At 35.7% G+C, this 26942-nt stretch overlaps 1 protein-coding gene across 1 annotated transcript in view; it reads left to right on the top strand.

Moving 5' to 3' along the window:
* Nucleotides 1–26942, top strand: part of LOC140137895 (pappalysin-1-like) — a 47818-nt gene that overhangs the window by 7612 nt on the left and 13264 nt on the right. The window contains exons 2-5 of the mRNA XM_072159699.1: nt 12455–13526; nt 14347–14492; nt 15784–15939; nt 16503–16649. Coding sequence (XP_072015800.1) covers nt 12455–13526; nt 14347–14492; nt 15784–15939; nt 16503–16649 — 1521 coding nt within the window. The remainder of the gene's footprint in view (nt 1–12454; nt 13527–14346; nt 14493–15783; nt 15940–16502; nt 16650–26942) is intronic.

Raw genomic sequence — 26942 nt, 5'->3', positions numbered from 1 at the left:
TATTAATTTTTTGCCAATGTCCGTCCTTCTTTTTTTCTGTATTTGTTGCTTCATTTGTGGTAGACTGCGGTAAATTGGGAAAACAAGTGTGCATGGGTTCGATTCCTTTATTTGTTTTTTGATCACGAGATGTTGTGATAACTTTTATTTTCTTCTATAGCTGTAATGTAACATTTTAATTGGTGGAAACAATAATTTTCCATTTTAAAACCCAAGTTTTTGACAGTTAAAGTGACGAATAGTGAACTTAGACAGGGCCAAAATATCGTTTTAAGACATTTTAAGTGACCAGTCCTAAATGTCAAATGTAGCCATCCAAAATTTTTTGGTAAAGCCACATGATAAGATCTCTAACTGCTCCAAATTTGGTGTCAATATCATATTTACTTTTTTGAGTTATAAGCAAAAAACTGAAATTAGATGATTTTTTTCAACTTTTCAAATACAACCATGGCCAAAATGTGTTGGGACACTTATGGAAAACGTACACTATAGTATGACCTTATTTCCGTTATTATTAACGTGATAAAGTGGAGGTTTCTTTGGTGTCAAGCCTAAACACTTTCCTAACACCCAACCCTCCCTTCCCCACCAATCAATGTTGGGTGCCACAAGGCTCGTGTGACCAAAAAAGTCGAATTCAACATTGATCGGGGGAGTGGGGGGCTTATTTACATTACCCTATCAAACCGTCCCAACACTTATGGCCAGCATTGTAGGGTCTTGGGTATTGCCCAATAAAATTGAACGTGTATGAGCTGCATTAACGCTTAAGCGTCTGTAGCTTCAATTATTTGCCCATGTGATATATCTAAAATTAAACTAAATTATCAAAACGATCTTCTTAACATGTTTACGTGTTTGTCCAAAAGCATGTATATGGCGAAATATATATCCTATGGATCATTAGGTTAATCTTTAAAATTAAAATATAATGGCAAAATAAGAAGTGATTCCATGAACAGGGTTTGTTGCTATGGGTATATACATCACAATTCAAGCTAATTCAGATATCAGGTACGTATCTACCAGTCCATAGGGAATAAATAAAACTTTTTAAAACATTTAAACCACAGAAATTACAAAAATTGTCAGTTTGATCACATTATCAAATTCCACCACCTCTTCATATTTTCCAATTCGCGAAAACAAAAAACACAACTTCAGGGGTCTTCAGATAATACGACAGAATATGCATGTGATCAGACTAATTTGGTTTAGACCATAGTGGCAGTGGCGAAGCCAGGGCTTTTTTTTATTTTTAGAGAAGGGGTAAGGCAAGGGGAAAATGTTGTCGAAAATGGTAAAAACAAGTATAAGAAAGGCCTGAAATCTTAAATATCAGGGCGGCCAAATGTGAGGGAGGCTGCTTACGAGGACTGTCTCCCCTTGGCTACGACACTGCCATCTTGTGTTAAAAACATAAACATCTTCATATTGTTTACGTGTTTTAGTGTTTATAAATTAACACACCTATACCTTCACTGTACAAACCTGGGTTTAGACCAAAATTAACGGTAATTCACCAGCAGAAGGGGGAGAGGTAAGAGTTCCCTTCCTTGATAAAGACGTTCCGAGTTCGACTTTGTTTGACATACATATTCTCAAACATTAGTGTGGTTGAACGATTGTCACGTTAGTTCAAGTTCAGTTCAATAAGTCTGGTATTTTAATACATAATGCAGCTGCCAAATGCGCTTAAAAGTTTCATATTTTAATTCAAAGTAAACATGCTTCCATCAGTTCCTCCGTGTAAATTGATTCATCATTTTAAGTATGCGAAAGGTTCTTTTTTCCAGATCTTTTTCAGATCCAAACACTAGGCAGTGCCGCCGAGAGCCATCACGGGCCCGGGGGTAAAATGAACACCCGCACCCCTGAGGTATTTTTCTTTGCTATTATGGGCCCATTAAGGTATGTTTTCTTTATTTTTACGGGTCCACTAGAACCCCGGGCCCGGGGGTAACGCACCCCCTTAACCCACCTTGTCGGCGGCACTGCTAGTAGGCACCTACTCACTCAGAAATACTTCATTTTATCAGGGATTTTGATCACTTTGGTGAGAATACCAGTGTTTGGATCTGAAAAAAAAAAAAACCCGTTTCTACTTAATTGAACTATGAACTCAATTGTCATGATTGTGTCATCATAATTGATTAATCTGCAGTACTATACCGGTACATGGACGGCGTACCTACAATCCAGAAAAAAAAGGTTGGCACACTTTGCCTGTCTTTTGGTATATCTCTTCCCCCGCTCCCCCAATTCAATGTTGGACCAAGCCATGTTGTCATCAGGTCCGTGAGACCCTCCAACATTGAAAGATGGGGAGTGGGGAAGGAAGACATATAGCACTAGAGTCTGTACTTCACATATTGCATGCATGTTTCACTCGCCTCTCCAATTTTTATAGGGCACGCATTTACATTGTTTAGTGCAAGTGTGCCAACTATTTTGTTCCTGGATTGTCTGAATCAATTCCAAAAATATCCATCTAATTTCATATTTTGGCTTATACAATAAAAACCATAAAAGGTATGGCCACCAAATTTTCGGGGAATATTCCTCACATTCATATCAATATACAAAATCTATATTAATAAAAACTATTGTGAAATAAAGGATAAGTCAAAAGAATATTATATGATTGCCGATAATTTTCGTAGTTTAAAGCTATGATAATTCGTCCAAAAATATGCATCTAAATTCATATTTTGGCTTATAAAATAAAAACCATAATAGGTGTGGCCACCAAATTTTCAGGGAGTAATGCTTGTATTCATATCATCAATATATGACATTTATATTAATAATATTAAACTATGATACAATGCTATTCAAGATGCATGTATATAAATATACGCTCAACAGACGATATACAGTCAAAAATCACACTTTTACGGCATTTGTTTCATTAACTGTATATTTATCATATAGCAGGTGTTGGCTGACATTGTGCTCCACATTTAGTTCAGTTTTTGGCCGGGATAAATGACTTCAGGACAAAAAACGAACGATATACACGTCTGTAAAAGAAAAGAAAGTAATATTATATTAAAATTCTTTACTCTTCAAAGACGTGTATACCGTTCGATTTTGTTCAGTCATTTATCCCGGACAAAAACTAAACTAAATGTGGAGCACAATGTCAGCCAACACCTGCTATATGTGACCGTACAGCACGAATGAGCCGTAAATTCCCTAAATTGTATTCTGAGTTATAGTGTAAAATCTGTATGAAGGTCGTATTCATCGGTAACGCAAGCTTGCGCGACATCTATCTCATTTTGATAGTCAAACATCAATCAATAATCCTATTGTTGAAGTGGATAATAAGCTTCTACCTTAGATGGCTATAGAATTTTTAATAGCTCTGGTCTTTGTTTCCCTTCTCTAAATCCTGTTCAAGTGGTGATGGGTTACCAGGCATTGCATTTTGTACAAGTATGTATAACCAACAATTAACAATGAGAGAACTTTCTTAAACCTCGTTGACTTGGAGATGATTTGAAATGACCGCCAATTATGACTGTTTGATATTTATTGCCAGCAATGTGGAAAAAGAGACACAAGGAGAAACGAAAAAAGCTACCATTTTGTTGAAGGAGCAAAGTTTAACAAATCATAGCCCCGCTTCTGGATATCGTTTGAAGTCAAATGATATACCATTTTAAAGCTTATGATGTATATTTTCTAAACACGAAATAAAACAAAATTGACCGGGGAGGAATTTACGGCTCATTCGCGGTGTACGGTCACATATGATAAATATACAGTTAATCAAACAAATGCCGTAAAAATGTGATTTTTGGACTGTATATCGTCTGTAGAGCGTATATATTTATAAATATAATATACATGCATCTTGAATAGCATTATATTATAGTTGAAGATACAGAGCTCTGTGGCGCAATGGTTAGGGCATCTGACACAGGCGCAGGTGCCCGGGTTCGAGCCCTTGAATATATTTATATTTCTTTTTCTTTTCTTTATTATTATCATTTTACAATATCCTTCATCATATTATATTTGTCATTCTATTAATCTTTGCCAATGCTCGTCTTTTTTTCCTCTATATTTCTACCTTTATTTTACGGCACTGTACAAATATCACATAATTGCCGCATTGATGATGTTTTTATATAGACATACGTAACATTGCCCTATCTATGATACGAGTGCAATTACATTAATTTGAAGTAATAATAGCTGGTTGTAAATTGCTCATTCAGTTCTTTTTACTTAAGCAATTCGATGTAATACTGCATTTAAAAATCATTCTTTCTTTTTTGCCAAAAAGTTCTCACGTAATTTCAGACCCAAGCAATGACGCAAAACCAGGCATTTAGCGATGTTTTTAATGACCACTCCCTAAATAAACAAATACATTTTTCTATTTTTTTTTACTTATCGTAAAGTCCTATCTTTTACATGTTTTTGTGTGAAATGTGAAGTTAATACAGCATTCCGTTCCAGAGTTATTGAGTAAAAACGGAAAACAGATGCAATATTTAAGATTTGACTCAGACAATTCAGGAAAAAAGGTTTGCATACTTTGCCTATCTTTTGGTATATCTCTTCCCCCGCTCCCCCAATTCAATTGGACCAAGCCATGTTGTCAACAGGTCCGTGAGACCCTCCAACATTGAAGAGTGGGGAAGGGTGACATATAGGGGGAGTCTGTACTTCACTTTATTATATTGCATGCATGTTTCACTAGCCTCTCCAATTTTGATAGGGCACACATTTCCATTGTTTAGTGCAAGTGTGCCAACTATTTTTTTCCTGCATTGTAGTACCTTCAATCATATTCAATACACAAATTGGTCCAAAACTTTGCAATCATGGTAGAACGTCCAGAAACAGAAGGAATCGCGAGAACGATGGATTAGAAGCCAACTGCACATTAACATGATTAACTTCCAGATTGATTTATATATTATTTTGATTTTTATGTTCCTCATGCTGCTCGCTTACCTATATAGTTTGACACAATTTATTGCTTTATTATCCATGCGATATGGAATGTAATTAATCAATAATCACTAATAGATCAATTGAATTCAATAATTGTGTAAATGATATCATTGCAGGATTAGGAAAAACATCAATGAAATTACATTTGAAAAATACTTTGGTGTGAATTCATTCGATTTATCATGGACGATTTGATCTCAAATATTTACGTATGAATAGAGGAGTTTGATTTCTTGCTCATCCAAGTAATCCATGTTATCAAACAGTTAAAAACTTGTTAAGGGGTACTACACCCTGTGGTAAATTTGTGACTATTTTTGCATTTTCTCAAAAAATAATAACACACTGGTAACAAAAGTTATGTATATTATTGGGGCAAGGAATCCAATTACTACACTGAAATTTCAGTGACTCAAGACAAGTGGTTCAGTATATGACAGGAAATGAGGTACATCCGAGCGGTACCTTATTTCTTATCATAAATAACAAACCGCTTGTCATGGGACACTGAAATTCCAGTGTAGTAATTGGATTCCTTGCCCCTATAATATACATAACTTTTTTTACCAGTGTGTTTTTAGTTTTTGAGAAAAATGCAAAAATAGACACAAATTTATCGAGGGGTGTAGTACCCCCTTAAGACGGGCTGGCCGGAGGGGAGCATGATATCGCGGTGTTGAGACAATAAAGCTGACATACAAGAGGAATGATATGGTTCTATTATTATGTCTCATGTCCCATGGCTTCAAATGATCTCTGACTTGATCATCCTCGTCGTCACCGCCATCGTTCATCTTCAATATTGTCATTGTCTTTCTCACAGTCATAATCCGCGTTGTCAATCACCCTATGCGGTCGTGTTCATGAGCCCTACATAGCAGTGGTTTACCACAAGGATGTTCTCTTAGGGACGCACCATTAGACTTCTCAGGGTGGAGAAGAAGTTTTTGAAAAAAAAAAAAACTACCCCCACTACAAGAGCAAAAAAAAAAAACTTTCCCCACCAACACTAAAAAAAAAAAAAAACCTTTCCCCACCTAACTGTGTATAATGCATGAATTTTTTTTAAAAAAAACTTGCCGCCTTCGGTGGTGAAAAAAAAAAAACTTCGCCGCCTTCGGCGGCGAAAAAAAATTTCTTCCCCCGACCCTAACTTCCTACCCCCCCCCCTGAGTATCAAATGGTGCGTCCCTTATCCATTTAATGTTTCAGTAGTAATCGATGAACTCATTCTTATATTAATACGTTATCTGTGGATCATGCTGCTAACCACATACTTAATAATTATATGCCGCAATGTGTTAAAACTGCTTAACGATGACATTCCTATTAATATATTATTATTATTATTATTAGTGTTAGTGTTGTTATTATTATTATTATTATTATTATTATTATTATTATTATTATTATTATTATTATTATTATTATTATTATTATTATTAGTGTTATTATCATCATCATCATCATCCTCATGATTACGTATGAGGCCAATCTGTTGAGTTCGTCAACCTATTATTGATTTCAATCCATATTTTAGCAGGTGCCTGGATGTTCATGGCACATTCATTCATCCAAAGCAGTAACTAAGAACTAAAAAGCTGCTGTTCAGTGATGTCAAGTAAAAAGTACAATAACCCTGAAATAATTCATAATTACACAATTTTCCCTATTTTTAAATAATGTTAATCTATAACATTCGTTAGGTGCGGGTGTAGGTGGTGTTTTCAAAAATGCGCTTTCGTTGCCAAACTTTTGTCATAAGCAACAAGGTGTACGACATTATCATTTGCAACAACTTGGATAATGATAAGCGTAATTCATGGTAAATTATTGTAATTATCGTATCATTTTTTTAAGTGCGGCACCGTTATACTTTAGAATGACGACTTTTGATCAAAGTGATTTACACAGGTGCTTGAGTAAGAAGTTTGTGTAGATGCTTCGTCATTTACATTTTGTCAGGCATTTGCATTATTTCAATTAGTATGGCCAACCATTGAAAGGTCGATGTGGACATTGAAGTCTATCTGTCCATGGCTAGACGAATCGATTTAGGTGACTAAAGAGACACAATAATTGGCCGTGACCTGATAACACATAGGACTCAGTTTACGCGCTAACGCTTTATGACCATCCACCGACCTTCAGAACTGTTTGGCATTGAGACAACATAAATACTGAAAGTATTACACCTATATAATATTTTTAAAAAGAGCGCGTGAGTTTATACCACGCGTGCGAAACGTGATGTTCCTGCTGAAAAAAGAACGAAGAACATTAGGCGGAGGCGCCGTATTTAGCGTTAGCTTTGGATGTTCAATTATTTTCTTTATTTTCACCCAGGTAATAAATGAACATCCAAAGTTAACGTTAAATACGGTGCCTCCGCCTAATGATCTTCACTTTTTCCAGATTTTGGAGAAAATAATGTTGAAAAAACACCCATGGCGACCCAGAGTTGTGCCAAAGAGCCTGAAAATGCACCCCAAATCTGCTGTACATCCCATACCCGCCTTCCCAATAGGAACATTATTATTGGTACTTATTGATATACATACATTTAATTATGTAATGCATTTTTCATTATTAAATGATAATTACAATAATACTTTAACACTATAGCTGTAGTCAATTTTAAATTTTGAATTTATAATCCGCATAATTAACTTTCCGCGCTTCAAAATAGATATATATTTTCTACTTATTTAACATGTTTAAAATGGAGAAAATAAATAACAGCACCAGTATACCATTTTGCTGTGGCGTAGATAAACTACTGGTCACTCCATTTGACAAGTGACCAGGGCATGGCGCATACCTGACCAAAATAACTGAATGGTCAGTTTGAATATAAAAGCAATGTTATTTCTAGTTTATTAAACAAGATTGTTGTGGCTATCTTGAATAAATAATACATTATTAAGGGCCCATTGAGTTGACAGAATTTTGTTATTTATTCGTCATATTTACTTTGTTTAATTTACCATTTTAAAAACAAAATACGAGATTCTGTTTTCTGCAGTATGGGGTAGTATGAAACGTATGAGACTAAAATTAAAAGTATGATAAGAATAAATCGTTGGGTGCGCATCAGAGCATTTTCTTGCTTTTCCAAACACGCGAGATGTATTACTGAATTTCAATAAATGCGTTCTTTAGGTAGGTAGATCATAAACCGGACACTACAAGTTAATGTTTACAAACAAGGATTATGTTATAAAATCAACTGTCAAACTGTCAATGGTCATCACAACTGCTAATATCAGTTATGGATGTGAATGAATAATTAATGTAATGTTGTCATGAGTGTATTGTCACAGCTATCTGGTTACAACTTGTCAATAATAATAACATAGCATAACATTTGTGTCATCAATGTTTTTGTTTATGTTTAGTTTAGCATGCAATAACCCCTATATATTGGTATCTAGTTTTATAAGCTGACATTGTTCGTAAGTCGTTCAATAATAACAAATCCGGAGTACTGTTGTATCTTTTGTTACATAAGACATGACACCTCATAATATGTGAACATTAAGCAGCAAACGGAGATATCAGGACAGAAAGCAGGGACTGCCTTTTAAGGAGAGCAGGAGCAATCGCTCTCTACTGCTCTCCTTAAATCTGATATAGGAGAGTGATTTTAACTTTAGTTGACCATTCTATCCTTACATTCTATTTTAAATGCTTTAAACAGCTCTCCTTGAAGCCTCGAGAAAAGCTATTTAATGCTCTCCTGCAAATTCCAAAAGACAGTCCCTGAGAAAGACCATTATCGGCCAAAAAAAGTGAGCGAAAACAAAACATCCCCACTCCACGCAGGATAAGGAGCAAAGATCTAAAAAAAGAAAAGATGGAAACCAGGAGGTATACTCGCGGCTCAAACCCATTCATTATGATACTCTGAGTACAACACTGAGATTCATTGGTCTGTGGCCAGTGCATTGTTTTACGTCTCATGAATAAAAACGCGCACTTGCGGCGAAAGAAATATCTGTAATGCTTGCTGGGGAGTAAACAATATATTCTGTGTGCGTGGCCTGAACTAAAGGTCTGTAGTGCAAAAATGTCTCTTTATCCAGCGTTTAGAGAACGTGTACCCAACCGTTGCTGTCAAAAGACCTTTGATTCTGGATACTTGTCCGAGTGTTTAATGACATTGTATTATGTCTAGGCTACTGCGAATGCGGTGGCATAGCATAATTCTCCACTGACGTATATAGAACATCATTAACAAACTTTAGTACTTCTCGGACCTAAAGATTATAAGAGATTATACACTTGGATGATGTTGTATTCATACTTGCATCTACCAGCATCTATTGCGACGTCGCCCGAAGCTAGCCTTTCGAATATGCTTCTCGTGTGGCGTGTGTAAATAAACGAATTAGGTATGAAGCATGCACGCAAGGTTAACATCGTCACACGTCTGCACATGTCCGTAGGTGCTAGGCCAAGTATAAACTTTCATTTAACATTCTAACCAAGCACATACACCTCAAATCTAACCTTCTACCTCTCTTCCGGCAAACATAGTCCAAGGGTCCATTAAACGTACTATACATACGTATCAAAGTATCCAATTGCCACCAAGTTTCTTCACAGAGGAGGTGAAACTTCACTTTTATAACCATGATAACCTATCACCTATTCATATTTTATACAGACATGGACTTTTCGAGATAAAAAAATATTCATAATTTTCACCCATTGATTGATCTACTATTATTAGACAATGCATATTATTTAACGTAGGTCCATAGCATTCTGTGTGTAGGTCAGAGAAGAGGAAAAGGAGGTTGATCCCGAAACAAAATTGATCAGACCAGTCAGTAAAAATAGATTACCCTTTTAAAACTTAACAATGAAAAAACACAATGGGTTAGAACACAGGGTGGGTGGGATACACAAGTCGCCGCTAACCAGTTTTAGGGGGAAATCTGTGCATGCTAGTGCTGTTAGATTTATCAGCATATACTGTGGACCACGAGTGGATCGGTGGATCCATCGAATGAAAAGCCAAATTGGAATTGATAGCGTTGCGTAAAAATGGTTCAGATCATATCTGCATGACAGACATCAGCTTGTGTGCATTAATAATGCATGGTCTGAAGACGTCCGTCTTGTCTACGGTGTTCCCCAAGGCTCTGTCATTAGACCCAGTGCTTTCGCAATCTACACATTATCATTTGGTTACATTATACATAGCCATGGCCTTGATTACTATTGCTACGCGGCAATTCTGTTGTGTGGCATATCACAAAGACTCAACTGCACATACTACAGAGAATTGAAAACATTGACTTGTAACCATACAAAACCACATCAGCACATTACTACACCTACATCAGCACATTACTACACCTGTTTTACATGACCTGCATTGGCTATAGCTCGGGGCTACCATGCAGTTGAACAAAGAATTACATTTAAAGTAGCCTTGTTTGTAAGATCTTGTAAATTATATCAAATCCAGTATTAGCTAAACTTGTAGTAATTGTATTCAGCATGTTCACCAGCTACGTTCAGCTACAAAAGGACTTCTTCAAGAAACAATACCAGAATCCAGTGGGCAGCAGATCATTTCATGTTTCTGCTGCAAAAACTTGGAACAATCTGCCATTTTCAGTTCGCTCTGCAGAGAACCTATGTATAGGTACAAAACCGGTACAAAACAAACTAGAAAACACATTTGTTCCGAAATGTCTTTAATTGGCTCGATGCATAATATGAACAATACAACACTGATTAACCATTTTTTTGCATTAAACATCTAAAAAAAAGGTAATTACCCAAATAATGGCCACTATTCATTATTGTATTACACATCTGTAAAATGCGTTGGAAGCAGAATTTATGTCTGCACATTTTGACACCTCATTTGTAGCAATTAACTAAATATTGATATCACAGCGTACGTTTAATCAATGTAACCCAATATTTGAAAGTCGCAGTATATTCTATTGGAAATCTGCGTAATGATACCTGAGTGTTTTTGTATTGTTGTAAGTGCAACTGTCAAATCTGTACCTCACTACATTAAATTGACCGATGTTTATTGTTTTCTGGGCTATCGTATCAAATGAGGTGTCATAAATTCTGCTTCCAACGCATTTTACAGATATGTAATACAATAGCCCGGTTTTGAATAATGCCATTATTTAAAGGGGGATAATTACTTTTTTGAGATGTTTAATATGTTTATATTATTGTACATTGGTTGTTTTAGCAAAGCGGCGCTTTATAATACATTATTAATTTTATTATCATTACCATGCCATGCAGCTCCTGACATCCAGTTAGATTTCGATAAAATGCAAAAGGCTGCAATAATATGAATTAATATCAAGTATAAAGTTGTAAGTTTGACCTTCAAAAAGCACGTGGTTGTATTTTAATTCTTTATTACAGTATGAATGAACATAAAGCATAACATGAATACATTGATTAGAATAATGACATTGGTCAGGTTTTGGCATTGAGTTTTGTGGCTTGATGTAAAAATTAATCAATATTTTAATCGAAAAACCCGTTGATATCACACCGTGACACCACAATTTCGAGCATCTAAGAGTAAATCGTATATTTTACAATGTACATTTACGCTTCACCGAAAGTTAAAACTGTCTTGGTCGGGAGTTAACAAAACATATGAGTTACCCTCCCATTGTGGGTCCTGACCTTGAAAATGTGAGGACCCTTTTGATTACATTACGTCATTACATTACATTGCATTGCATTGCATTGCATTGCATTGCATTGCATTGCATTGTACTGTATTGCATTGCCATTACACTACATTACATTACATTACATTACATTACATTACATTACATTACATTACATTACATTACATTACATTACATTACATTACATTACATTACATTACATTACATTACATTACATTACATTACTTTACTTTACATTACATTACCCGGGATTCAAAACGCTATAAAGATAAATACAAAAAAGACATGAAAATGAACTAACATTATAAAAAACGTATCTAAGACACCTCAAGGTTCAGACTGCGTGACCAGAACGGATGATTCGGGGGTGATTACCATGAAAGGTTCGTCAGGTTAGAATATTTGGAGAATCGTAGAACCTTTTGTTTTTTGTTGCTAACATTAAGACTCATTAACAGTTTATTTATATGACAAAATATGAATCCTTTAGGCATTTTGCTTTAGAGTACAGTTACAGGTTGATCAGTGCAGTATCGTGGGATAAGATTATCCCACTAGAAATCTGCAATCCCAATAACAATTTCCTTATTGTCACTGTTTCATGCATTAATAGTCGGACCAAAACTTCAGATTTTTGTCACTTACGGAAGAGTAATAACCTCGAATCCTTCCACAGAAATTAATGTTGGTGAGAGAGCATAACCAAATATTGTTTTGCAACAATTTTGACATATTTTAATTTATTAATTCATTATTTCGGTTCTTTGTTGTTGTTATTTTTGCAGGTTTTACAGACACCTGTCATTCACAAGATCGAGAAATCGGCTGGTCTCTTGGCATCAAAGGACCTGACAACAACCCCAATAGTGATGCTCGCTTCTTTTTCTCCCTTCACACCGACCGATCTCGTCAAGCAACCTTGATAACGTCACATCGCGGATACCAACCAAATACATGGGTCCATCTGGCGGGGACCTACAATGGACGGCGGATGAAGCTTTACGTCAATGGAGCGATGGTGGCGTCGAGTTCAGGACAAGGTGGCCCTATTTTCAATGCAGTAACACAACAGTGCAAGCAGTTAGTTCTTGGAGGGAGTCTTTTACGCGACGCGGCATATAGAGGAGCAATAGATGAATTAATAATTTGGTCCGAATCACGAAGCCATGCTGATATTAAAAGTAGTATGACCAGTTACAGAGTTCGAAATTCAGGACATCCGAATAATATCATTCTTGAGGATTTTGATTTTATGAGTGATGACGAAAGAGCTCGTGAGTGGGAGGATATAGGAGACACGAGTCCTGTGATAGTTACCTCCGATATTCCAGATGAAATGCATGATTTATCATTACATATTCCACCCTGTGGCGTCACAATATGCGATAACCCGACAGTGATGCAAAGCTACATGACGCGAGAGACATTACGAAAAAGTAAAATTCTGCGTTACCGATTTGTAACTATCGCGAACGATGACGGATCCATGCCTACGGTAACGCACGAAAACATATTGCGTCAACATCACGAAATAAACGACGCATTTGCACCCCATAACATCACTTGGGAGTTGTCAGAGATGGTAGTACGTAATAGCTCCTTGCGTCGGAGGATAGTTCTTCATAGTTGTCACGTGTCCGACATTGGTAATAGCAGATGTAACGAAGAATGCCTACACGAAGTGACCGGTAATGATGGAGGAGATTGCGAAGTTGAAACGGATTGCAGTGGTCGGGATAACGGGCGCTGTGATATGGAGTGTAATAAAGCTTATCATGATTGGGACGATGGAGACTGCTGTGATCCGTTTATTACAGATACCAACGTGACCTGTTTCGATCCCAATTCGGCTTACAGGTAATATACAGTGAGTCAATGACCAAGTATGCATGGGACCTCTGAGTAATTGGTCAGGTTTAAACGAAAACAGACAAACAAACAAATAAAGAAAGAAAAAACCCAAAATTATTTACTCACAAATGAATGTATTACTATAGTTTGGTCAGCTCGTAATAGGCGGGAAATGTTAGGCTTTTACCACTACGCCGAAAAGTAGACCCATGTTAAGAGTGCAATTAGTTGACCTGTCTGCTCTAAATTTTGCGTGTTAAAGAAAGTATACAAAGTATAGGACTTGAATTAATAATTCGCGATGCTTCTGGCAAGATGTCACGAGAATGTATCGCATTAATTACCATAGCAATAAGTGAAAACAATGTTGAACATATCGCGCTGCACTACAAGCAGGTTACACTCATCACCTGTGTATGTCTGCAATCATAGATTGAATACAATTCAGCATCGAAGTGGTTACGTAATTCTCTTGGTTACCGGATCACGCTACTTTGGTATGCCTTCGAGTGCCATATACTTTATGTGGTGATCATTTCGATCGTGGTTCATTACTCTAGCGCGTGATCCCGTTGACATAGTAACATTACGTAACTTCGATACTGAATACTGGTCTTTTCAAAGATACTAAGCTTACAGGTGCAAGTAATCAGCATGATATGGTTCAATGAAGCGGTACCGCGTGAACGTATCAGTGCAGCGCGGTATATTCAAAAATTGTTTTCACCTATTGCTATGGCAGTTAATCCGATTATTACGTAACTTCGCCAGCGTATATGAATATGATTAAATGAAGCACTTTCCCCATAATGGATTTCTATTACAGATCTTACATGTCAGTAGAAGAATTGAAGCATACAGTCAACTCGGAATCAGATACGCATCTAACGGTGTTCTTCGTTAAGTTTGATGATCCCATGGTTGAAGGATTCGCCACATTGCCTTGGGAAACAGAAGCACTTGGTGTTCTAGGTAGGTGAAGTACATGGGCTATCTTCCTTCTTCGCATTCCTAGTGATTCATTTAAGGGTCACAAGTTTTAGGTTCCACCCAAAGACTTTTTGAGGTTTGATACGTAATTTTAAAAATCGTACAATGGGTCAATGTGACCGAACGCAACCACGTGTAACATTGAACATATTTTATATTTGAACGTTGAAAAAAAAGCAACAACAAAAAAAACAACAAAAAAACAGTGCATCTGTAAATTGGACCAGTTGTGTAAAACAGTGCTACCGAAAATTCTGGCGATTACGACACCGTCAGCGGTTGCTCTTGACAGTCCAATTTTTGACCTTCAGGGTCGACATCGCAGTTCTAGCCACCATAGACTTTTCAAGGGAGTGTGAAAATAATAATGTTGAAAACAGCTCAACGAAGGATTCCGTGTGATTAATAGATAGAAAATGAATCTACTATAATCAGCTGATAATTGTAAATTACTGTTTTACTGAGCGTTCACGTGTAACATCATTACATTGACATTTAAACACACAATGACATTATGTTGCTGTGTTGTATTCGTATTACGCGGGCTTTGAAAGTCGTCATGTTCCCATTATCATGATTATGCACTGCGTATTTTGACCTCTCTCCCAGCAAACGCTGGAGGCGTATCGTATTATGAATCGACCGAATTGCTATAATTTTTTCAATTTTGTAAAAACTTTCACATTTATTCTAAAAAGTCTTGGGGGACTTAGAAAAGTTCAGTTACCTGTAGCTTTTGTTGTACTTTGTGTAATTTTAAATTTCTGTTGTGCAATTGTTATATGATGCAGGGCCCCGTGTATGAACAGCATCGGGTTACCCTGGGTAAATATGATGAAATAAATAAATAAATAAATAAATAAATAGCTGTGGGCTCTTCACTCTTAAAAGCTAGCTAGGTTACTTGTCAAATAAGATCTCACTAGATTTCTAGTAAGATTAGTGTCAAATTTAACACGAATTGAGTTAAAATTGACACGATTTCTGGTAAAATTTGGCTAGTTTGATTAGAAATCGAGGTGAATTCGACTAGACCATTCGACAAAACTAGTTCGATCCAGGTTATCTAAAAGAATGCAACATTTAAATACCATTCAAACTTTAAATGTCGCATTCAGTCTAGCAGGATGACTTGAAGTCCACACAAAGCATTTTATTAACCCATTCCCGCATTACAAGAAATATTGCCAACCATTACGGTTTCGAGCCTGGCTGGGACCGTCATTTCACCAATGTTCATTCCTGTGTGTAATTCTCTATGTGCCATTATTAGGAGGTTCGGTTCTACATGCTGACTGTTGTAACGAGCCAGGATCCGCTGATAGTATCATACACGAATTGGGACATAACCTTGGATTATGGCATGTCCACGAAGGAGTCACGGGTATGGATTGCAGTGATGAATGCTGGGAAAAGGAAGCATCGCTAGGTAATGGGTAAAATAATTAAACAGATGAATGATCCCGAATGTCCTGAATCTTAGAAGCCTGTTACGAAGAAAGGAGATAATCAATGCTCTGACAAAGACAAATCACAACTTAAGGGTATACGATGTATGTTGGTCTAAGCAGCAAAAAACCGTTCACAGCATCTTGCGAATGGTAGTGAGCTTTAGCAAAAAATTTATTGCTCAATTCATAGCGAGTGTGTAAGAAGAATTCAAATATCACAGATATACTTTGTAGGTCCTGTGGTTCTTGAGTTATGTTGTAAAGAGGGCTGAAACTTTTGTAAAACGTACATAAATCATTAAAAATAATAAATTAAGCAAGTTTTCAAAGTATATGATTTGTAGAATGAACTTTTGCAAAACACCAAAGTGTTATTTTTCAATAATATATTGATTTAGGTAATGAAGCAAACGTGAGTGGTTCATAATTTGGATAACGTAAAATTGTCTTGATGCATGTTGACAAAATCCGTTATATATGTTAGTTCGTTTAATTATTCTTCCACTAAATTAATGTCCTTTTAATTTTTCATTTATGTTAGAACTGGGTGATATGATTGCAGACACAAACCCTACACCAGAGAACTATAAATGTCGAGATCCTCAGCCTTGTGATAATTATGCTACGTGTGGATTCGAGGATGAGGAATATGTAGATACACCATTCAGAAACTATATGAGTTATACAGGTAGGTATATAGAATCATAATTATGATTTGATTTGTAAAACTCCAAAAGCTCAAAGGTCATCTTAATATATACTGCGCCAATAAAGTATCCTTACACTTGGAAAAATAATCACAATTTCAAAACTGAACAATATTGGGGTAAATTTGGTTTTTTAATAGATGCACTATCTAAACCTGCACATTATGACACCACATTGAATCCAATGTGACTTCATAGATTGTTGGATTGTCTCAAACTTGGTGGCGTTGATCACCATCGAGCAATTTCCACCGGTAACTTATTCCACACCAGCATTCCAAGCAACTTATCATGCAAAATTACGAAATACGATCTTCATCTGCGTCTGTCTTTTTGAAGACAGTTTTGTTTTGTTAACATCCAATCAGAGACATTTTTCTTTAATGTATAATGATATGTTGACTTAACTGTGTCGTATAAGTACATTGTGATATTCCAGTTGAAATTCATACATCTTATGAAAGACACGACTTACATCTTCCAGACATCTTCCAGAGATTAAGATCATGCCTTCTATAGGGATGTATGGATTTCAACTGGTAACCCAATTTAGAGAAAATGTTCCGATTCAAATCTGAACATTCTCTCTATTTTTTTGTTCTTTATGCAGAATATCGACATGTCCTTTCATGTATAAAACGCATTCAATTGGTTAAAAGTTCTAAATGTTAAAACTGCGACAAATCAAGGCCCCACGACGAGACACTAGTTCAAACAGACACTAACTGACGAAAAGGTGTTGACACAAAGATGAAACACTGTGCCATAATGCTGGTTTTATACTTTCCTGTCGCGTGCCGCTTTGCCGCTGTGGCGACAATTCTGACGTATGAGAACAGGATTCAGCTGCCTGCCGCCCAGTTGTGCAAGCAGCATTAAAATGCCGGGCCGCTCAGCGACAAAGAGCAGAAAGTTTGAAACCAGAATGATAGTCTACCTCTTCATTTTCTCCTTTCATGCCAAACCACAACATATTTTACAAAAGATTAAACATAATTGAACATACAATTAATGAATTAATGTTTCCGCAACATAATCCATAATCCTGGCAACATGTGTTGTTGAATTATCGGCGTCATGATCACGAACATGAATGAACACTTGTCAGGCAACAAAAGCAAAAAGAGTGTATGCGAATTTACATTTTATAATCCCTTCCTTCCTTTTACTGTGATACATGCTTAGCTATCTAACATTTTACATTAAAAATGGATGAAAAACAATGAAAACAGCATGCTTTCCTTCAAACCAACCATGTTAAAAACAGTATCATTATTTAGCTTCTGTAAGCAGATATAAACATCTCAAATGGCCGGTATTCAAAAAGGGGCTGTTGTATTGCAAATCTGTAAAATGCGTTGGAAGCAGAATTTATTTCTGCGCATTTTGACACCTCATTTAATTATACGATAGCCCGGAAAACAATAAAACACCAGTCGATTTAATGTAGAGATTTGATTTGAAAGTTGCACTTACATACAAATTTTTACAATACAAAAACACTCAGATTTCATTACACAGATTAACTTCCATTACACTGAATGCAAAATCAATAGAATTTACTGCAACTTTCAAATCTTGGGCTTCATTGATTTAAATGTACGCTATGACGTCAATATTTAGTCAATTGCTACAAATGAGGGTCAAAATGTGCAGAAATAAATTCTGCTTCCAACGCATTTTACAGATTTGTAATACAATCACCCGTTTTTGAATAATGGTCATTATTTAAGGGGGTTAGTTACTTTATTTGAGATGTATCGTTATCATCAGGACATGTACTAGTATGATGGATTGACTATCATTGGAAATATTTAGTAACACAAAAGTGCACCATTTTCAGGAGATCTCCCTAGAAACTATATGAAATATGTTCTAGAAATGTTCAGGTATATTTCCTTAATGTAAGTTTAAAGGGCCCATATATTTACCTTCTTAAACTCTGCACTTGTTTCATTATAGTTGTGTGTCCTCTTCTCCTTTACTGTCTTTAAACGGTCTCTTAAATTGTTGTCTCTTAAAGTCTTAATACGGTATACGCACTAATGAGGTAAAAATGAAAGAGAACTCACGTAATATCTTAGCCACTTAACTGTGGTGTTCCATGGGGGATTTAAAGTCATAATATGACTTTAATTCTACTTACTCTGTTGTTGCAAATACAACGAATTTGGCTGAGGTGTAGTTGGGACATGTCTTATATGCCAAATAATCAGTTTTGAAAAACAAAATTGGCCAAACTCATTTTAACAAAGCGTTCATTGTGGCTTTAAGCTATGTTTATCACTGCCACTTGAACTATAATTATCTGTCAAAAAGGAATCTTGCATCCATATCCATAGCATTTAGTTTAATATGCAAAACCACAATGACCTAAACTACAAGAATATTCTAAAAAAAGGTCTTCGAAGGTCTTATGGGGGTTAATGTAAGACTTTTTGTCTTACCCACAATATGTCATTTCATTGTGAACTTATTTGAACTCTGTAATGCAATGACCGGATGTGTGATTTGATTACATTATGTTTGTTCACATTATTAATCTTGACATATGTTATAATAAAGTACGCAATGACTAGTACCTTCACATAATTAAAAATGACAAGTTTCACATAATCACGATGGTGCCCTAAAAACTTTGAACATGTTAATTTCGTATCACTTAATATAATATGCCATAATTTAAGAAATAAAGGGCAATGCAGAAAAAAGATAAGATCACTTTTTACCCTTAAATCAAGACATGTCAGTACGCGTATCCACTTCAGCATAAGTGACAGTGCGTATCACGGGAAAATTGCGCGTTTTGGCAAATCACTGTGGTTAATAGAATTGAATATTACTTCCATGTTTGCATTTTTGGATTAACAATTTGGGTGTATGAAATGCTTTTGTCAAGTACATAATTTAATTTAATGAAATCCAAACAGACAGCACCATGCATCATATCGACACAAAGATAAATAAAGGTATGAAAACATGAAAATAATCCGGGTATTGGTGTGTTCATCTTAAAGGGGCATTTCGTGATCCACAGCCTCATCCCCCCACTTTTCCCAAAAAAAGTTGAGATTTTTACACCACTGGATACCTCTGGCTACATAATGTTTATGTACCAAATATTTAACCCCAGACAAAATAATGAAATTGGAAGCAATGATTTGCGTCTTTGTCAGACGTTCAACAGACATATATGATTTATTTGCAATAAGTATGTAACAAAAATATATAGCATGCATATAAGGAATCAGCCCCCAAAACCTGGACTTATTAGCAAAACGATATTTAGATTTACAAAGGACCCTGATGAACTATCAAAAGTCACCACCCAAGTGACCTACACAATAAGGGCTTATAAATATCTTAAAATAAACAAGAATATTTTAGAGGACCTAGATGAAACCTATCTTAAGTCACCACCCTCGTGACCCCTACAGAGGGAGCTGAATAATATCTTGTTAATATAAAATATAAATATAAAATAAGGAATATTTAATATAGCACCCCAGATGACCTATCTGAAATCACATCCCCAGTGAACTACAAAAAGGGGAGATTATAAATATCCAAACAAAGAGCACAGCCAGTAATATTATATAAAATGATATGGGCTGAAACCTTTAACAATATTTGTGCATGCAAAATATATAATATATATTCCTGTCAGATGGTTTCCAGGAATCGTACATTCATATAGGGAATTCCCTGACAGGTTAAATTGGATACTTGATCCATACTAAAATGTCTACATACTTTAATTTGTGTGCATTTCTTATCCATACTTAAATAGATATATGTTTCAAATTAGAAAATCTCTGCCAGCGGATTTTAAATTTGTTTAAATTGATGCTAATGCTTTAGCATTGCTCACTTCAAATGACATGGTTAGACATGTGTGTATTTTTAATCAACTACAGCTATCTCGTCCTTTTCTTTTATTTTTTTGTTTGAAAAGCTATAACATATGAGATAACATTTAACTATATGCTTTATTAACCCAAGGAGAGAGAATCCGCCGAGTTGTACATTTTACAAGATGAAGTTAAAGTATCAGCAGGAAGTTCTTGATTGATAAAGCAAAGGAAGGCACCTATCAAGAGTTTCATGATTTGAGCAATTTACCGCTCTCAAAAGGAATTAGACGACTGCACCAAACCAATAATCAAATCACGAATATCGTGACCGAATCTTTGCTCTATCAATTACGTTCGAATTGCTTCTTTAACTTTAACATAAAAACTTTAAATTTTCTTTATAAATTTTTCCGCACCACCACTACCATACTCTCAATATGAAAAATTGCAAAGGGAGTGGTGGGTGGGAAGAAAATTTTTTAAACACAACCTAGTCTTGTTGAATCTGACAAAATAATGACGAAACAAGAAATGATCGGAATGCAAAACAACGCCTGTGTACCACGCGACTTAGCAACAGTACACAAATTCACACAATGGGCCCTACCAACGGGGGACCACAGCATTAATTCTGCAGGGGTTAAATTGGTTTTCAATTGATGGGATTGAAAACTTTATTAACCCCAGACAAAATAATGAAATTGGAAGCAATGATTTGCGTCTTTGTCAGACGTTCAACAGACATATATGATTTATTTGCAATAAGTATGTAACAAAAATATATAGCATGCATATAAGGAATCAGCCCCCAAAACCTGGACTTATTAGCAAAACGATATTCAGATTTACAAAGGACCCTGATGAACTATCAAAAGTCACCACCCAAGTGACCTACACAATAAGGGCTTATAAATATCTTAAAATAAACAAGAATATTTTAGAGGACCTAGATGAAACCTATCTTAAGTCACCACCCTCGTGACCCCTACAGAGGAGCTGAATAATATCTTGTTAATATAAAATATAAATATAAAATAAGGAATATTTAATATAGCACCCCAGATGACCTATCTGAAATCACATCCCCAGTGAACTACAAAAAGGAGAGATTATAAATATCCAAACAAAGAGCACAGCCAGTAATATTATATAAAATGATATGGGCTGAAACCTTTAACAATATTTGTGCATGCAAAATATATAATATATATTCCTGTCAGATGGTTTCCAGGAATCGTACATTCATATAGGGAATTCCCTGACAGGTTAAATTGGATACTTGATCCATACTAAAATGTCTACATACTTTAATTTGTGTGCATTTCTTATCCATACTTAAATAGATATATGTTTCAAATTAGAAAATCTCTGCCAAAGAAGTTAATGGATCATGCAAGAACTGAATGAGAAATAAACTTCCCAATCCCCCAGATTTTTAAACATATTCTATTGATTCTTTATTTATTTTCGTCAGTTAAGCCTGGGGATATATGGGAAGCTCTCTGGATGTTCTTTTGCCTGATATATAGGAGACCAAACGGTGACTGCAAGTGCAAATGGTCTATGGTGCAATCCCCTACCCATAGTGGTTTGTCAATATTACGCATATCTGGATGAACTATATCTGTGGGTAATGACATGTGCGTTTGTTAACTCTGCTCTACAAATTGTGTGTGCCACTCGTTTATATTTCTGGTACATCTAAGCCCCGCACCATGTTTTTCTCATCAAACGAGAAATAAAAGTGTACAGAGAACTAGGATAACATGCCTATTCTATAAAATACAATAGGTCAACCTACTTCTTGAATCAACGTGATAACTAGGCGGCTGCGCAACCTCACGAAAAAACTTGAACACAATTTTTTGATTTTGAATTTTGTTGAACAAGAAAAATTTTGAGGGCATAGTACTTGGCCCCTGCCTAGGCTATCCCATGCCAACCTGGAGTTGATTCCTTCCTTAGTACAAACAAACCTAATCGACCAAATAATAATAATAATTTATTCTTATATAGCGCATTACATCAAAGACCACAAGGCGCCTTACAATTAAAACATGTGTACTTAAAAACAAAATACCCATTAAAATATAAATATACATCATTAAGAAATAAGAAACAATTGAAATAGGCACACGATGAACATTGCACAAAAAGGTATTGCACGGAAAAAATACATGCAAAATGAGTAAAGAAACAACTAAGTGAAATGTTCAAAGTGACGGCATAAGCACTAAAGCAAAATAAGTTTAACCAGACAACAATTGAATAAACAACAGCAAGATACTGCTAACAAATATCAAACAGAAGATGAAATTAGAATCATAAAACAAATAAATTTTTAAAAAGCCAAGCTGTACACACATAGATAAACACGTGAGTAGAAAACAAAAATGAAAATGAAGTATACAGCGAAGCAATAAAACACATGATCAATTCAATGTAATCTCAAAATTGGCAAAACACAGTATCAAATTGAATATGAAAAATTCTAAACAAATAAGGATCCTACCTGCTAGACCGGTCTTCAATAAATATTTATTAAATAAATACAATAGGTCAATTCATGGTTCTGAACAAGAAGATCGTTTAAAACAATACAAAACAAAACCAAAACAAACATTCAAGCAGCAACTTGACACGTTCCTTGCTTATTAACTTATACCAATCTGACAATTGAATTCTTAAGTGTTCTTGGCATTAAATTTACATCTCCTTAATCCACTATATCATGTGCACATATTCAGTGAGCATTCCAACTGTTATGGATACTTTCATTAAACAAGAATTTTGAGTACCTGACAACTGAAAGTATAATTGATGATGCTGTACAAGTGTACATACCTGTCAAATGTTCAGAATGTCAGAAGATTGATTGCAGGACTTTGGGAACAGAGGTATATTGGTCAGATGACATTCAAAACCAACTTGTGAATGCTCAACATGCATCATCTTGGATTGGACAGGCAGAGTTGAAACAACACTCTTAAAATCACAATACCAGGTCAGTCATATTACTTATGACCCACAAGGACAACGACGACGTACAATAATTGTACGTGATTTGTGATTCTTACCAGATTGTACTCCATTTTATGTTTTTTTTAAAAGCACTTGAAATGATTCTTCCATTGTACATAGCTTGTAAATAAAGCAACGTGCAACATTCGATATTAATTCAAAATGTGCAAATATAAGTCATTGATTGCTGCAATGTAGCTGTTATGTGGCTCCATGTAAATGGTCAATGGTCTAACTGAAGTAAACCCTTGATGATGAGATCACCGTCAAATATTGTGGTCATAAACAAATCTCCAGTCTCACAACAAGCAACACGTCTTCCCTTCTGTTACCTGATATAATCTGCAATGAAGAAGACAGAAAAGGGAAGCAAATTGTGCAAGCAAAGGCTTTTGCATATATACAAGCCTGATGATTAATAAAACTACCTTACTATATACTCAAAAGTTGAAAATTGAATTGATCTTGAACATGATTATTTTTCCATTTATTTTGTTTATTTATTTACCTCTTTATTTACTTTTCAACTTTTTAAATATGCCAGAAGGTCCAAGTGGAAAGGCAGTGCTCTGTTCCCACTATCTAGGCGAGCTTCACAAAGATGCTGCCAAGTAGATTAAAACCAAATCTAGTAAAAAACTATGCCGAGTTAATTTGGGCAAGTAAATATAAGGAATCGTACCATGATCCACCAAACTTATTTTACATCAGATGACTCTACAATTTCCTGATGATACATTTTCTATGAGTTCCTTAAATGCCACACACCGACACCGCCTGGCTAATAATTATTTGGTGTAGCAGAGACACTAAAATGAATACACGGGATCGATACACGTGAATTGCTATGCACGATTTTGATATCAGACGAAAATCTTCGGATACCGGGTAGAAAATGATGAATATCTCCCGTAAATGAATTTTTCTCAAGAAACCAGATGTGGTCTCATACACTTGAAAAATACGTGTTGAACAGATATGATGGTCGCTAGAATGCGCTTTGAAAATTGGCCATGCGCTTTGAACTCAAAATCGGACCAAAACTCTAATTTTATATTGCGTTGGTCCTGTATGGACTACATCGTGTAGTACAGCTGCACTCACTACTAGGCAGTATAAAAGTCGATGACCATTGACTTCAATGGGGTATACAAGCTTATTCACGCAAAACCAAGATCAATTACCCCGCTATTGTGAGTAGCCTTAGTCATGTCCCTCGAATAATTATTCGTCTCAAAGAGCTTCAAAGGTCTGAACCAAATGGCCAATCGTGGCTGTGGATTCAACCTACCATGGCGATTTCTGCTATGAAGATATAGGGTCGATGACATTGTGTGCCAACACCTATGCATATGTCAGAAAACCCATAAAACGATCTTCCAATTGTTAAATTATAGGGCTGCCACTCACTGTTAATATTTTCTGTAATTTACAGGTATATACGACCTCCAAAATTGTTAAATTATAATGCTGCCCTTCGATGTTAGTATTTTACGCCAAAAAGGAAATCTGTTCAGCTATCCTAACCCTTACCGATTGCTTTAAACAATTGTCCAGGAATTTTCATGAAAATCCAACCAAAATTTGACTTCCAGTAATTTCAAGCTTTTTCAAAAGCCACTAACATTATTTAATCAGACTAAATGATTCACGAATATCCCACTTGTAATATCCAGGATATCATATACCGCGCATCACTAATGCACCGCAAGCGATGTTACTATATTGCATATCGCACAACACTTGTTTACGATCTTGGCAGATCAAAATGCCTACTATATAAATGTAAACAGATTATTTATATCAGCGTTCGTGTCACTTTTATCTTGCAAAGTCTGGATGTGACACCCCCTTTCCTTGTTCTTCAAATTAGTTTTTCACGTCTCTTTGCATATAGGCCAGTATGTTTATAGGCTTTTTAACGCTGGCTTGAACATTTTGTTTGAGCCTGGTCCCATCAGGACCGGAGCGTGTGTGACTGGCTACCATATATGCCCTACCAGAAACTTTTTTTTTTTTTTTTCATTAATATGCCCATAGGCTATATATTATTTTCAATTTATTTATTAATTTTTTTGTTTATTCATATGCCCCGAGGCTATAATTTTTATTTATTTATTTATTTATATGCCCATAGGCTATATATAATTTTTGATTAATATATATATTTTTCCCATTTATTTATATGCCCATAGGCTATTTATTTATTTTTTCATTTTATTTCCTTTTATTTATTTATTTATTGCACGATTTTTAGATGTCGCTTGTATCAGCAAAAAACTTGGAGCACTATTCATATTTATTGATTGACTGATTTTTGGCTGCCGCTTGTATCAGCAAAAGCTTGTGCTCTATTCACTGATGTAAATGGACGCAAAGATTTTATCTTATTTTATTATTATTATTTTTACTTCGGATGGGAATACAAACTGCTTGTAAATTTTCCCGACACTAGTTACCGAAAAAACGCCAACGCCTCCCAAGCGCGGCCTGTGAATGACTCCTGTCCCACGATTGGACAAAGCAGAGGCATTTTATATGTTTTATGCAAAGCAGGAGTCACAGCACACCTCGCATGGCTCCGCATCTTAACCTTTTCAGGACTGAAACCCTGGGATTATTTTATAATCCCTACAATGCCCGGATATTGCAGCCACAACAATACAGTTTGTTTTCAACTAAAACCAGGCACGCCGTGCATCAGCATGATTATATAAAGGGTTTTGACCACCCACGGTTGTTGTTTCTGATCCATGTGTTTTTAACCAGGGAAGTGATTCGATCTTTCCCGTCCATGGATTCTAGAAAATCAAGCATGTCGAATTCTGCAACCTATACCACGCGCCTATTTCTCATCCTGCAGAAGTCCGATGTTTTACTTACAATTAAGTTGATACATTTTGTGAACGATGCAAATTATATGTGGAAACCCAAATTTAAACTAAATAATAAACATTTTAAATCATAACTGCTCTTTATTGGCACTCAAATTTCGTTTCGAACACAACTTGATATCGCATTCAACAATGTAAATATCTTTGTATACGTGGTACATGTTCGAATGACGTCATCTCATTAATGAATTACTGATGTAATTTCTCGTAATTTCGTAAATGGGTTTGATCATTTAATCTATGGGGTTGATAACGCGCCATAGAAATTGGCTATTTGCATAATCCCCAGGACTGATTGACGGTAAAGAATTTACTCAATCATCGAGACCGCCATTAAGTATTGCCAAACCCGCGATTTGGTAGCCCAATTGGGCGAATTTTGAAAAAAATATTATTTATTTATTTTCGCGACTTTTGACAATTTCCTGTCTCAAAACCAATGATTAAGGACAATTTTTTTTTTTTTTACAATATTTGGCTCCCGCGACTTCAGATAGTTTCCTGT

This window comes from Amphiura filiformis, chromosome 17 (genome assembly GCF_039555335.1).
Source record: "Amphiura filiformis chromosome 17, Afil_fr2py, whole genome shotgun sequence".
NCBI classification, from domain to species: domain Eukaryota; kingdom Metazoa; phylum Echinodermata; class Ophiuroidea; order Amphilepidida; family Amphiuridae; genus Amphiura; species Amphiura filiformis.
The sequence above is the reverse complement of the archived record's forward strand: the minus strand, read 5'-3'. Positions and strand labels throughout refer to the sequence as shown.